Source organism: Dermochelys coriacea, chromosome 4, assembly GCF_009764565.3.
Source record: "Dermochelys coriacea isolate rDerCor1 chromosome 4, rDerCor1.pri.v4, whole genome shotgun sequence".
In the NCBI taxonomy this organism is placed as follows: domain Eukaryota; kingdom Metazoa; phylum Chordata; order Testudines; family Dermochelyidae; genus Dermochelys; species Dermochelys coriacea.
The window spans coordinates 10,253,882-10,270,009 of NC_050071.1; the positions used below are offsets into that span (position 1 = coordinate 10,253,882).

Consider the following 16,128-nt stretch of genomic DNA (forward strand, 5'->3'; position numbering starts at 1 on the left):
CCCCGCTCCCAGCCACATCCATCCACACAGCCCTGCCCCCCACCACAGCCTCCCACACCTGCCCCCTCACCCCGCTCCCAGCCCCCCATTCCCCAACCTCCTCACCCCACTCCCAGCCCCATCCATCCACACACCCAGCCCCCTGACCCCGCTCCCAGCCACATCCATCCACACACCCAGCCCCCTGACCCCGCTCCCAGCCACATCCATCCACACACCCAGCCCCCTGACCCCGCTCCCAGCCACATCCATCCACACACCCAGCCCCCTGACCCCACTCCCAGCCCCATCCATCCACACACCCAGCCCCCTGACCCCGCTCCCAGCCCCATCCATCCACACACCCCTGCGCCCTCACCCCAGCCACATGCACCCACACACCCAGCTCCCTCACCTCCCGCCCACCCCGCTCCCAGCCACATCCATCCACACAGCCCTGCCCCCCACCACAGCCTCCCACACCTGCCCCCTCACCCCGCTCCCAGCCCCCCATTCCCCAACCTCCTCACCCCACTCCCAGCCCCATCCATCCACACACCCAGCCCCCTGACCCCGCTCCCAGCCACATCCATCCACACACCCAGCCCCCTGACCCCGCTCCCAGCCACATCCATCCACACACCCAGCCCCCTGACCCCGCTCCCAGCCACATCCATCCACACACCCAGCCCCCTGACCCCGCTGCCAGCCACATCCATCCACACACCCAGCCCCCTGACCCCACTCCCAGCCCCATCCATCCACACACCCAGCCCCGACCCCGCTCCCAGCCCCATCCATCCACACACCCAGCCCCGACCCCGCTCCCAGCCCCATCCATCCACACACCCCTGCGCCCTCACCCCAGCCACATGCACCCACACACCCAGCTCCCTCACCTCCCGCCCACCCCGCTCCCAGCCACATCCATCCACACACCCAGCCCCCTGACCCCGCTCCCAGCCCCATCCATCCACACACCCAGCCCCCTGACCCCACTCCCAGCCCCATCCATCCACACACCCAGCCCCCTGACCCCGCTCCCAGCCCCATCCATCCACACACCCCTGCGCCCTCACCCCAGCCACATGCACCCACACACCCAGCTCCCTCACCTCCCGCCCACCCCGCTCCCAGCCACATCCATCCACACAGCCCTGCCCCCCACCACAGCCTCCCACACCTGCCCCCTCACCCCGCTCCCAGCCCCCCATTCCCCAACCTCCTCACCCCACTCCCAGCCCCATCCATCCACACACCCAGCCCCCTGACCCCGCTCCCAGCCACATCCATCCACACACCCAGCCCCCTGACCCCGCTCCCAGCCACATCCATCCACACACCCAGCCCCCTGACCCCGCTCCCAGCCACATCCATCCACACACCCAGCCCCCTGACCCCGCTGCCAGCCACATCCATCCACACACCCAGCCCCCTGACCCCGCTGCCAGCCACATCCATCCACACACCCAGCCCCCTGACCCCACTCCCAGCCCCATCCATCCACACACCCAGCCCCGACCCCGCTCCCAGCCCCATCCATCCACACACCCAGCCCCGACCCCGCTCCCAGCCCCATCCATCCACACACCCCTGCGCCCTCACCCCAGCCACATGCACCCACACACCCAGCTCCCTCACCTCCTGCCCACCCCACTCCCAGCCACATCCATCCACACACCCAGCCCCCTGACCCCGCTCCCAGCCCCATCCATCCACACACCCAGCCCCGACCCCGCTCCCAGCCACATCCATCCACACACCCAGCCCCCTGACCCCGCTCCCAGCCACATCCATCCACACACCCCTGCGCCCTCACCCCAGCCACATGCACCCACACACCCAGCTCCCTCACCTCCCGCCCACCCCGCTCCCAGCCACGTCCATCCACACACCCAGCCCCCTGACCCCGCTCCAGCCCCATCCATCCACACACCCAGCCCCCTGACCCCGCTCCCAGCCACATCCATCCACACACCCCTGCGCCCTCACCCCAGCCACATGCACCCACACACCCAGCTCCCTCACCTCCCGCCCACCCCGCTCCCAGCCACGTCCATCCACACACCCAGCCCCCTGACCCCCGCTCCCAGCCCCATCCATCCACACACCCAGCCCCCTGACCCCGCTCCCAGCCCCATCCATCCACACACCCCTGCGCCCTCACCCCAGCCACATGCACCCACACACCCAGCTCCCTCACCTCCCGCCCATCCCGCTCCCAGCCACATCCATCCACACAGCCCTGCCCCCCACCACAGCCTCCCACACCTGCCCCCTCACCCCGCTCCCAGCCCCCCATTCCCCAACCTCCTCACCCCACTCCAGCCCCATCCATCCACACACCCAGCCCCCTGACCCCGCTCCCAGCCACATCCATCCACACACCCAGCCCCCTGACCCCGCTCCCAGCCACATCCATCCACACACCCAGCCCCCTGACCCCGCTCCCAGCCACATCCATCCACACACCCAGCCCCCTGACCCCGCTCCCAGCCCCATCCATCCACACACCCCTGCGCCCTCACCCAGCCACATGCACCCACACACCCAGCTCCCTCACCTCCCGCCCACCCCGCTCCCAGCCACATCCATCCACACACCCAGCCCCCTGACCCCGCTCCCAGCCCCATCCATCCACACACCCAGCCCCGACCCCGCTCCCCAGCCACATCCATCCACACACCCAGCCCCGACCCCGCTCCCAGCCACATCCATCCACACACCCAGCCCCCTGACCCCGCTCCCAGCCCCATCCATCCACACACCCAGCCCCCTGACCCCGCTCCCAGCCACATCCATCCACACACCCCTGCGCCCTCACCCCAGCCACATGCACCCACACACCCAGCTCCCTCACCTCCCGCCCATCCCGCTCCCAGCCACATCCATCCACACAGCCCTGCCCCCCACCACAGCCTCCCACACCTGCCCCTCACCCCGCTCCCAGCCCCCCATTCCCCAACCTCCTCACCCCACTCCCAGCCCCATCCATCCACACACCCAGCCCCCTGACCCCGCTCCCAGCCACATCCATCCACACACCCAGCCCCCTGACCCCGCTCCCAGCCACATCCATCCACACACCCAGCCCCCTGACCCCGCTCCCAGCCACATCCATCCACACACCCAGCCCCCTGACCCCGCTCCCAGCCACATCCATCCACACACCAGCCCCCTGACCCCGCTCCCAGCCACATCCATCCACACACCCAGCCCCGACCCCGCTCCCAGCCCCATCCATCCACACACCCCTGCGCCCTCACCCCAGCCACATGCACCCACACACCCAGCTCCCTCACCTCCCGCCCACCCCGCTCCCAGCCACATCCATCCACACACCCAGCCCCCTGACCCCGCTCCCAGCCCCATCCATCCACACACCCAGCCCCCTGACCCCGCTCCCAGCCACATCCATCCACACACCCAGCCCCCTGACCCCGCTCCCAGCCACATCCATCCACACACCCAGCCCCCTGACCCCGCTCCCAGCCACATCCATCCACACACCCAGCCCCCTGACCCCGCTCCCAGCCACATCCATCCACACACCCAGCCCCCTGACCCCGCTCCCAGCCACATCCATCCACACACCCAGCCCCGACCCCGCTCCCAGCCCCATCCATCCACACACCCCTGCGCCCTCACCCCAGCCACATGCACCCACACACCCAGCTCCCTCACCTCCCGCCCACCCCGCTCCCAGCCACATCCATCCACACACCCAGCCCCCTGACCCCGCTCCCAGCCCCATCCATCCACACACCCAGCCCCCTGACCCCGCTCCCAGCCACATCCATCCACACACCCAGCCCCGACCCCGCTCCCAGCCACATCCATCCACACACCCAGCCCCCTGACCCCGCTCCCAGCCCCATCCATCCACACACCCCTGCGCCCTCACCCCAGCCACATGCACCCACACACCCAGCTCCCTCACCTCCCGCCCACCCCGCTCCCAGCCACATCCATCCACACAGCCCTGCCCCCCACCACAGCCTCCCACACCTGCCCCCTCACCCCGCTCCCAGCCCCCCATTCCCCAACCTCCTCACCCCACTCCCAGCCCCATCCATCCACACACCCAGCCCCCTGACCCCGCTCCCAGCCACATCCATCCACACACCCAGCCCCCTGACCCCGCTCCCAGCCACATCCATCCACACACCCAGCCCCCTGACCCCGCTCCCAGCCACATCCATCCACACACCCAGCCCCCTGACCCCGCTCCCAGCCACATCCATCCACACACCCAGCCCCCTGACCCCGCTCCCAGCCACATCCATCCACACACCCAGCCCCGACCCCGCTCCCAGCCCCATCCATCCACACACCCCTGCGCCCTCACCCCAGCCACATGCACCCACACACCCAGCTCCCTCACCTCCCGCCCACCCCGCTCCCAGCCACGTCCATCCACACAGCCCTGCCCCCCACCACAACCTCCCACACCTGCCCCCTCACCCCGCTCCCAGCGCCCGCCCCCCGCACTCACGCAGGTGCCACCCAGGCGCTGATGCTCCACCACGGCCACGCGGGCCCCGAGCTCGGCCGCGCGCCGCGCGCTCGCCAGCCCGCCCGAGCCGCCCCCCAGCACCAGATAATCGAAGGCGGCGGCCATGGCGCGAGGCAGCAGGGAGCGGAGCGCGGGCATTGAGCGGGGGGGGGAACTGCTGAGTCACGGTGACAAGCTGGGGGGCGGGGCTGGAAGGGGCGGGGCTTGGGCGGGCTGCGTGCTCAGGGAGAGAAGGGGCGGGGCTCCGAGGAAAGGGGCGGGGCGGGCCCAGGTGGGGGCGGGGCTCCGGCGGAAGGGGACTGAGAGCCTGGCTCAGGGCCATTGATCGCACGGGGCGTGGGGTGGGGTGCGGGGGGGGGGGGGGCAGGGTTTCAGCCCCACAGACTCAGGCCCTGCTTTTAAACAGTCCCTCAGAGCAGCCCCCTTCTTGTGCCACAGCCCCCAGGCACCCTCCCTTTTAAAGGTAACTCGCGTAGCCCCAGGGCCGCCTCCCCGCCCGCCTGCTTCGCACCCTGGGCTCGGCTGGGTGACGCCAGGCGAGCTCAGCGCCCGGCAGAGACCTGTGCCCGCCCCAGGGACTCGTACAGCCCGGCACGGGTGTGGATGTGCAGAGATGCCCAGGCAGCAGGTTCAGCGGAGAGTCGGATGTCATAAGTCAGCTGGAAGACGGCAGGGGCAGGCCTTGGGTTTGCACAGAGAAATAAAGGTTAAAGCACAGTGCACGGCGGTCAAGCCGGAGCAGCTCAGCGGCCAGGCTGTATTGAACTCCGCTTTCAGGCTCTGGCTCTGACTTTTTTAAGCAGTCCCAGAGGAGCAGTGCCTGCTTCTTACAGAAACCCACACGCCCCACACCTTGAGCTAGGGGGTCTCGGCTCAGCTTCCCAGCTGAGAGGGAAGGAAATCCTCCTCCCCCTGGGTCATTGGTTGGTAGGTGTCATAGTCAATTTTCTGGTGATGGAGGTTGTCCCTTGTCTTCTCACATTTTCCATTCATGTGGGTCAACCTCAGCTAGTCTTTTCAATGACCCATTCAGCCCGCTCAGACAACTAGGGGACAGTCACACACCTATGTCACTTACTCTGCCCTGAGAGCAAACAATCCTGTTTCCTCCACTGGGTAGCAATGTAAAGTATAGGGGGAAACTGAGGCATACATAGGAGTAATAAAAATATTACAAATTCTCACTTTGTGACAGGGCCATTTGTCATTGATCTCCACAGGGGGCAGGGAGGGGGATTTTCCACTGATCTCAATAGGGGGATGTGAGAAAATGGGTTTTTCTTGATATTTTAATGAAGCATGTGTACCTCAGTTTCCCTGTGTACTTTACATTGCTACCCAGTTGTGTGTGGGGGGGGGGATTAAGTCTGCACGCAGGGTAGCTCAGCATGAGGTGTGGTGTCACCTTCCTGTCTGGGGTGCAATGAATGGGACATTATGGAAGTGACTGGAACCCGTTGAAAGTGACCCCATATGAATGCAGAATCCAAATGATACAATAGGAAGCCCCAGTGAGTAACCAATGACCAAGAGGAAGGTTTTCCCCCAACCTCGATGTAGGGAAGCTGAGCAGAGAGCAGCTTGAGCACAAAAGGACTGAGATGTGACAGGCAGAAGATAAAGAGTGAGGTCTTGTCTACACTTGAAACACAACAGTGGCACAGCTGTAGCATTTCAGTGTAGACACTATCTACACCAATGGGAGGAGTTCTACAGACAATCAACCTCCCTGAGAGGCGGTAGCTAGGTTGACGAAATAATTCTACAGCAGGGGTTATGTCAACTTAACTACATCATTTCGGGTGTGGATTTTTCACGCACCTGAGCAACATAGCTGGGTCAAGCTAAATTTTAAGCATAGACCAGGCCTGGTCTTCTGGATGAGGTTGGCTCCGTCATCTGGGACTGACAAAAGGGATCAGAGAGACACAGAGATTAAAAATAGAGTTCACTACCACTTGCGTGGTGGATTGCTCTGGCTTGACTAGATGGACTATGTCTTAACCTTTTTTCCCTCTATGCTAATCTAAGGACTTCTGAGGTTGTGTACCAGTTGACTAATAAACCCTATTCTTTTTAAAACACTGCCTGGTGTCACTGCAAATACATGCAGAGGTGCGGTAGTCCCTGAAGAGTGTAAAAGTCTCTAACTAGAAGATTGGACTCAGCAAGCAGAGCTCATATTGTAGTAGTAGGACTTTTGTTTGTATTTTGGATAATTTAGAATGAAGGAAATAATAACGTAGCATGCCTTAAATGTATTGATGTAGGATTTGACCATATCCTGCCAGCCACCCTTTCTGAATAGCAGAAAGGAATGGCCTAAGGCAGTGGTGGCCAACATGAGCCTGAGAAGGAGCCAGAATTTACCAATGGACATTGCCAAAGAAGCACTATAATAGGTCAGCAGCCCCCCATCAGCTCCCTTGCCCCCGCTCCCAACGCCTCCTGCCCACCAGCAGCCCTGCCAATCAGCGCCTCCCCCTCCCTCCCTACACCTCCTGATCAGCTATTTTGTGGCATACAGGAGGCTCTGGTGGTGGGGGGGGAGTGAGGGCACAGCAAACTCAGGGGAGGAGATGGGAAGGGGTGGAGTGGGGGCAGAGCCAGAGTTGAGCCGTGAGCACACCCCCTGCCCCCCCGGCACATTGGAAAGTTGGTGCCTGTAGCTCCAGACCGAGAGTCAGTGCCTATACAAGGAGCTGCATATTAACTTCTGAAGAGCCGCAGGTTGGCCGCCCATGGCCTAAGGGGCCATTGGAAAAAACGCATCAGAGAGGCTGCCTATGTCTGAACTGATGTTAAGGGATGAACAGACCAGAACAGTCCTTATGAGTGATTATGGTCACCTTTTGTTTTAGGATAAGTTTTTCTTATAGTATTTGCTATAAGGTCTTGTTTCTTATCTACATTGCAAACAAAGTTGTGTAAGGTTCTTTTGTAATTCCTTGTAACCATATAACCCTTTCTAAAAATGTAATCCTGTCTGAAATTCTCTGTAAAATTGTTTGGTGTGAGTAAAGGATGTGTGCATGGTTAAGAATGAGCGTAAACGCCATCACAAATGTCCAGATGGTCAAGAAGAAGTGAGAGACTTGGAGAGACAGCGGAAAACATTCATTGTATCGGACGCTAAACAAGTTAGCAGCATTGACAACCTCTGACGTGAGGCAAACACCCCAACAGGCGAGACAACGAATAAGAGATAACGCGGAAAACCCCAAGATTAACATCACTTAAGGACTAACGATTACAAAATGACTGGTAACTATAAGACCATCTCCAGTACGTACATATGTATGTACGTGTGTATGTGAATGCATATGCTAACTTATATTTTCAATAAACGCAGCGTATTGCCTTTTCCCCTGAAAAAGATACTGTGTGCTTCTTATAAGCATAACAATATGTGTAAAGCAGGAGAGCTGGAGCTGGTTAGGCTGCGTGGCCAACCTTGAAGGCAGAGTGAGACCCCTTATGGAGGAGGGAGTTTCAGAGTTGAGGTCAGCATGGAAGAAAGTACAACAGAGCCAAACGCAGCATCAGAACTGGGCACATTTCTTGTTTCTGGCTGTGGAAAACAGGTCTATCCAAAGGGTAACCTATTACCAAAACATACGGTGAATGGAATCTATTTTTCATTTGTGGTCATGAGAGAAGTGCCTACTGAGTGTACTCATGGTCAGATTCTGAGCATCCAGAAGATAAGCTGCTATGATGACTGATTGTATATACACCAATTCCAAACATTGACAGCTTTGGCAAAAAGTGGAGAGATCTTGGCCCTCATCACTTGATATAGAACATTCATGACACATTGATCAGGGGCAAACACGTAAGTCATGATGGACAATGGTAGAAATTGGTGACAAGCATATATGACTGCCTTAAGTTCTAGGATGTTGAATAGGGTGACATCGTGGGGTGTCCACCTGCCTTGGGCCATGTGTGTGTCCAAATGTGCTCCCCAACCTAACAGGGAAGCATCCACCATAACAACAACGGTCAGGGAATGGCACGCGAAAAGGACTCTTGGGCAGGTGTGTTGGTATTTCCACCAATTGAGAGATTCCTTCACAAAGGAGGGTATGGAAAGTAATTTGGTTAGTTTGTGTCTGCTCAGTGCACAAACAGTCCTTAGTCACCCTTGAAGGCAATGCATTCTCAGTCTTGCATGTTCCATAAGAAAAAGTGCCAGCTACCACATTTCCCAACAGCAGAAGACAATTCTTGACCAGGGAACATGGGCTGAGCTGGATTGTGTTTATGATGTTGGATAAGGCTACCAATCTGTCCACGGAGACGTAGACTCTTGCTGCTACTGAACAGAGATAAGTTACTATGAATTCTACCTTTGTACAGGAGTCAGGGTGGATTTTTGAAAGTTTAATTGTAGGCCAAGTTCGAGGTTGAGGTCTATCGTCTTGCAAGTGGCCAGTAAAGTTTCATCGTAGGAGCAACTTTTCAGAAAACCAATCATCTAGGTAAGGGAACACCAGAATTCCTTTTCTGTGGAGGGGTGCTGCTGCTACTGACATAACCTTTGAAAAGACCCTTAGGGCAGATGAGAGGCTGAAATAGAGTACCCTGTACTGAAAGGGGTCCTAACCACCAATAAAACACAGGAACCTTTTGTGATATGGGTGAATTGGATTGGTAATAATCATTTTGAAAGTTAAGTGCTGAGAACAAAGGCCGTTCGTCCAGTGACGGAATTATTGCTGCAGGTATCAGCTCTTCGAATTTTTGTGCCTTCACAAAGGTGTTGAGTAACCTTTGTCTAGGATGGGTTTCCAACTGCTGTTCTTTTTTGGAACCAAGAAGTACTGAAATAAAAACCCTTCCCTTCGTGCCGCATGGGAATAGGTGTATAGCACCCAAGAGTATGTCATCTTAGAGGGTGCTTGTAAGAGGAGTCCTTGAAAAGGGATGGACAAGGGGGATTGGCAGGCAGAAGAGAAGTAAAGTGAATGGAATACCCTGGGGACATGATCTCCAAAACCCACATGTCCGTAGTAATAGACTCCCAAGCCCACCAGAAGTGGTAAAGGTAGTCGCCAAAGGGAGGAAGGCTGGTGAATCACTGCAGTAGATATGATGGGGAGGGTAGCTCAGGATCTTGACCACCGCATCAAAATTGATGCTTCATGGTGGAAGACCAAAGATTTGAAAGTGGATAGTTTTCTCCTCTGGAACCTGTATCTTACACTGAGGTTCATATGATCTCTGGGAGCTTGAGAATTGGGTGTGGCGGGATCTTTGCACGGTCTGGGACTTGCACCTACCCACAGGAGAAAGTGTAGTATAAATCCCCAGAGAACACCAAGTGGCCCTGGAGGCCTTTAATGTGTGCAGTGATTTGTCCATTCTGTCAGCAGCTTAGTGTCATCAAAAGGCAGGTCTTCGACTGTATTCTGGACCTCCTTTGGAAATTCTGAGAGCTGGAGGCAGGAGGCCCTCCTCCTAACTACTGCTATAGAAATCAAACAAGTGCCAGTATCAGCAGTGCAAAGAGAGGCCTGTGGAGATGTTCTGGCAAGAAGCGGATCTTTGGCAATAATTGCCTGGAATTTCTCTCTGTGTTCTGTTGGTAAATGCTCAATAAAGGAGTTAAGCTTAGCATAATTTGTCTGGGTGTACTTTGCCACCAATGCCTGGCGGTTGGCAATTCTGAACTGTAAAACAGATGAGAAATATGATTTCTACCAGACAAGTCAAGGAGATTATGATCTATCATAGGGCATAGATTTAGCTTGGTTCTGTCTTTCACATTTGTTAACCACCTTGATCACCAGAGACTTAGAAGAGGGGTGAGAAAATAATAACCGAGTCCTTAGAGGGAACATGATATTTCTTATCTGTTCCCTTGCACATGGGCAGAGTTGTGACCAGGGTGTGCCAGATAATCTTTGGAGGGTCCAGAATGGCCTCTTTAACAGGCAGGGCAATGCGGGCATATGAAGCTGTAGGAAGGATGTCAAGCAGATTATGATGTTGCTCTTTGATCTCTTCAGGAAGGATTTGCAAAGAATCTGCAATTCTCTTGTTAAGGTCCTAGAATTACTTGAAATTGTCCATCAGGGATGGTGGAAGTAGCTTACTAACTTCATCCCGGAATAAAGAAAAGATGTTGGCTGGTGGAGAGACCTCTTCATCAGCCCTAGCTTCCTGTTCCTCAAGGGTTTCTTCCTAAGGTTTCTTCCTACTGGTTTCCTAGAGAGGGAGGGTGATGAAGGTTGTCTAAAAAGCCAATGAGGTGCTACATATGGCATGGGTGGAAGCATCCATGGATACCGCCCATCAGCAAGATGGTGGCTGTGGATATCTTTCATGAGTGAGATCTATTTCCTCAGAGACCTCTGCAAAAGTGCCTCTATAGCAACGGTGCACAAACTTCCATTAATGGAATCTGTTCCTTTCCCCAACACTCCACCCCCATTACTGCACAGCCAAAGCTTCCTCAGCAGCAGAGCTAGGGCTGGAGGCAGAGCTGCAGATGGGGGAGGAGCTGTGGGTAAAGGTGGAGCTGGTCTGGGGGCAGAGAGGGAATGAAGACAGAACTGAGCTGGGGACAGAGTGGAGCTGGAGCAGAGCTGGCGGGGCAGTGGAGGGAGTGGGACTAGAGTCGGCTCTGGCATAGAAGCGAACCTGAGCCTGGAGGTGGAGCAGGACTGGTGGCTGAACAGGTTTGGGCAGAGCAGGGCTGGAAGCATGATACTCCCTCCCCTCCCCATCCCACATGGGGCTGGCCTGGGCCTGGAGGTAAAGCAGGAATGGTGGCTGAAGAGGGTTGAGGGAGGAGTGGAACTAGGAGCATGGTGCTCTCTCCCCGCCCTCATGGTGGCTGGTCAGGGTCCCACTACGTGCCTCCTGAATGTTGGGGGCTGGGGAGTCCCCTGATTTCAGTCAGAGGCTAGGTGCCATGAGCTCTCCACCTTATTTAGCTGAAGTTTGATCTTCCTGTTTTTTCTGGCTCTGGATTTTAAATACCAGACAGAAGTTGCACTTTTGGGATATACGAGATTCCCCAAGGCAACGGATACACTGGGAGCGTCAATCACTCACTAGGATTGCCTCCCACCACAATAGGTAATGTTTGAAACCAGGAGACCAAGGCATGTGCTCCCAGTAATGTAAAGCTGCCACTCGGAGAGAAAACAATCCCATGGGTAACACTTTTTTCTTAAAGCTACTGTTACTAGAACTACTACTAACTACACTATTAACTATAATTAACTACGCTAAGGGCTTGTCTATATTACCCGCAAGATCGACGGGCAGCAATCGATCCAGCAGGGGTCAATTAATCGTGTCTAGTCTAAATGCGATAAATCAACCGCCGAGTGCTCTCCCGTCGACTCCGGTACTCCACCGAAGCGAGAGGCACAGGTGGAGTCGACAGGGGATTTCTACATAAAAGTGCATTCTTGTTGGTTGTTATAACCTTAACACATATTCTTCACAACTCAGAGATAGATGTAGGTTTCATTTTTAGAAGGTACACGCTATGCATTTTTAAAAGGATTTATTTTGAAAACTTTTCAGATTAGTTTTACAGCTGTATCAGAAAATGAATGATTGTTTGGTATGTCATTTACCAAAGGTAATTGAAGCAGATAGTTCAGCTCCCAATGACTTCATAAATTTCTCCAATTCAACAGGTTAATCATTAATATTTGGAGGATTTTCTTGCCATGATGTATTAGGAGGAGATCATCACCAGACAGACATTTAAATTATTTTATTTAACTAAAACAACAATGTTACATGTTCTGGATTTTTCTTCAACAGCCAACATAAAATATTTTAACAAAACAAGCATATGAATTTTTGAATGTAGTTAAACATTCAAGTTTTTTAAAATCAGGTTTCTTTTTGTTGAAATTGTTTAATTAAAATGGTTAAATGAATTAAAACAAACAAACAAACAAACCAAAAATTAAATAATCTATGTCAGGCAGATCAACATGAGAAACTTAAAATATTGGCCTCTGCAGCTAACTCAGTCGTCTTCACTATTTGTTCATCATCTGGAAAAGAAAAACAAGCTTTCCTGCTTTTTCAAGTCCCAAAGATTTCTCAATTTTGAATGAATTAGTTCAAAGGAAGAAAATCTCAGTTCTTCCAAATTTCAACAGCATCAGCAATAAAACAGCTATTTCTCTGCATTTTGTTTAAGGCTATAGAAATAGGCTTCAGGGTACTCAGCATGTGTTCAACATTTCTCTTAAGCCCAATGTTGAGAACTTTGGCTGTGACGGTAGTATCTATTTTTTCACTATTTTGTTCACAAACTGTCATCAGATTAGGCCAGTTCTTGATCTAGTGCTCAAAACAGTCCACTCCTGAGTTCCATTGTACGACTTTTGGGAGAGTTAGCTTGGTTCCTCCTACTTTTTTCAGAGCAGCTGCTGCAAAGTGGTTGTTATGGAAGTATTTTTCAATTTCAACATCATTAGCCTTTATTTCTGGAACACTGAAGTCTTTGGCTAGGAGGTGCATCAAATGAGCACTGCAACCGTATGTTGTTAACTTGGGACTCTCTTGACTCTCTCTTCTAAATTTCTTCTCATCTTGGATACGTTTGCAGCATTGTCTGTGACCAAGCTGCGTATGAGACATTTGAATTTTTTTTTCACAGTGTGTTATAGCTTTTGCTGCTGCTTCTTGTAAGTATTCTGTTGTGTGTCTGCATTTCCTGATGTGTCAAATTGTTTCTGTAAGGAAGACATTCCCTTCTTCTGTTGTCACACGAGCACATACAACAGGATCATTGTGGACGTTGCTCCACGCATCAAGATTCCAGTTAACAATTTTACCCTCTAGACCTTTTGCACACTGCTCAATTTCTCTTTTTCATACACCTTTATTGAGCAATTTGCCTGCGACATCTGCTCTCTTTGGTGGACTTATCCTGGTCTTAATGACTGAACCACGTTAATGAAGTGTGGGTTCTCAATCATACGGAAAGGAGAGTTTGTTGCATAAATAAACTGCGCAACGTTTTCATCAGTTACCTCTTTTTGTAATCTGTTGGTTCTTATAACAAACTTATCTATGGTTGTTTCTAGATGATGGAGTTTTTTTTTTCTTTTTGCTACAGGTGATGTAACAGACTTTTTAGATAAAGGAAACACAGTGGATCTAATTTACCTAGATTTCAGTAAGGCATTTGATACCATGCCACATGGGGAATTATTAGTTAAATTGGAGAAGATGGGGATCAATATGAACATCAAAAGATGGATAAGGAATTGGTTAAAGGGGAGTCTGCAACGGGTCCTACTGAAAGGCGAACTGTCAGGTTGGAGGGAGGTCACCAGTGGAGTTCCTCAGAGATCAGTTTTGGGACCAATCTTTTTATTACTGACCTTGGCACAAAAAGTGGGAGTGTGCTAATAAAGTTTGCAGATGATACAAAGCTGGAAGGTATTGTCAATTCGGAGAAGGATCGGGATATTATACAGGAAGATCTGGATGACCTTGTAAACTGGAGTAATAGAAATAGGATGAAATTTAATAGTGAGAAGTGTAAGGTTATGCATTTAGGGATTAATAAAAAGAATTTTAGTTATAAGTTGGGGACGCATCAATTAGAAGTAACGGAAGAGGAGAAGGACCTTGGCGTATTGGTTGATCATAGGATGACTATGAGCTGCCAATGTGATATGGCTGTGAAAAAAGCTAATGTGGTTTTGGGATGCATCAGGAGAGGCATTTCCAGTAGGGATAAGGAGGTTTTAGTACCATTATACAAGGCACTGGTGAGACCTCACCTAGAATACTGTGTGCAGTTCTGGTCTCCCATGTTTAAAAAGGATGAATTCAAACTGGAGCAGGTACAGAGAAGGGCTACTAGGATGATCCGAGGAATGGAAAACTTGTCTTATGAAAGGAGACTTAAGGAGCTTGGCTTGTTTAGCCTAACTAAAAGAAGGTTGAGGGGAGATATGATTGCTCTCTATAAATATATCAGAGGGATAAATACAGGAGAGGGAGAGGAATTATTTCAGCTCAGCACCAATGTGGACACAAGAACAAATGGGTATAAACTGGCCACCAGGAAGTTTAGACTTGAAATCAGACGAAGGTTTCTAACCATCAGAGGAGTGAAGTTTTGGAATAGCCTTCCAAGGGAAGCAGTGGGGGCAAAAGATCTATCTGGTTTTAAGATTCTACTTGATAAGTTTATGGAGGAGATGGTATGATGGGATAATGGGATTTTGGTAATTAATTGATCTTTAATATTCAGGGTAAATAGGCCTAATCCCCTGAGATGGGATATTAGATGGATGGGATCTGAGTTACCCAGGAAAGAATTTTCTGTAGTATCTGGCTGGTGAATCTTGCCCATATGCTCAGGGTTTAGCTGATCGCCATATTTGGGGTCGGGAAGGAATTTTCCTCCAGGGCAGATTGGAGAGGCCCTGGAGGTTTTTCGCCTTCCACTGTAGCATGGGGCATGGTTGACTTGAGGGAGGCTTCTCTGTTCGTTGAAGTCTTTAAACCACGATTTGAGGACTTCAATAGCTCAGACATAGGTGAGGTTTTTCGTAGGAGAGGGTGGGTGAGATTCTGTGGCCTGCGCTGTGCAGGAGGTCGGACTAGATGATCAGAATGGTCCCTTCTGACCTTAGTATCTATGAATCTATGACTCACCACAGTGAAGACACCACGGTGAGTAGATCTAAATATGTCGACTTCAGCTACATTATTCACGTAGCTGAAATTGCACAATATAGATCGATCCCCTCCCCTAGTGTAGACCAGGCCTAAGAGCTGTGGAGACACAGTTGAGGTAAAACTCAACACCACTCACTGCTCAGCTCCGTCTCAGGCCCAGGTGATAGAGAAGGAACTGAGGGTAGTTCGTCCACGCAGCGCTATCACAACAGTGTGGAGCACAAGACTGGGTAACATGCGTGCGGGCCAGACACAGCTTTTGTGAAATCTCTGATCAAAGGTGCAGGAGGAGCACCTAGTAGTGACACTACTCTAAGAAAGTTAGATCATAGCCCAGCCTTTTGCTGAACTCTCTCATTTTAGGACTACTTCTTTACACAAATCTCATTTTAGCTGTTCTCATTTGCCAGATCTGTGAAACTTTTTCCCTAAAAGCCTGGAAAATGTCTTTTATGTCTCCCACTACACAAAATGAAGGTAGTGTCAATGAGATAGAGTCAATACATGAAAGGTGATGTCATTCAAGCCTTTCCTGTCAAGCGTGCTACTTTTAACTTAATACAACTAAATAGACAGACCTCAGAGGCAGAAAGAATCCTTCTAGCAGGATGAAAGTCAGTGAGAGCAGTCTTCGGAACCCATAGGGCAGTGGTTCTCAAGCTTTCCAGACTACTATACTCCTTCTGGGGGTCTGATTTATCTTGGGTACCCCAAGTTTCACCTCACTTAAAAACTACTTGCTTACAAAAATCAAACTTAAAAATACAAAAAAGTGTCACAGCACACTATTACTGAAAAATTGCCTACTTTCTCATTTTTACCAGAATTATAAAATAAAATCGATTGGACTATAAATATTGTGCTTACATTTCAGTGTGATATTTATCATATAATGGTATATACAGCAGTATAAACAAGTTGTATGAAATTTTAGTTTGCACTGACTTGAT

General features: G+C 52.4%; 1 protein-coding gene across 2 annotated transcripts in view; it reads right to left on the minus strand.

Annotated features, from left to right (window-relative positions):
* The window catches only part of GSR (glutathione-disulfide reductase), a 47,669-nt gene extending 42,877 nt beyond the window's left edge, over positions 1-4,792 (minus strand). The window contains exon 1 of one of the 2 annotated variants that reach the window (XM_038400709.2): positions 4,475-4,656. In XM_038400709.2, the coding sequence (XP_038256637.1) occupies positions 4,475-4,633 (159 nt within the window). In that variant the 5' untranslated portion in view covers positions 4,634-4,656. Of the gene's footprint in view, positions 1-4,474 lie in introns of both variants that reach the window. The other variant, XM_038400708.2, reaches the window with a different exon arrangement.
* Between the last annotated feature and the right edge of the window lie 11,336 nt (positions 4,793-16,128).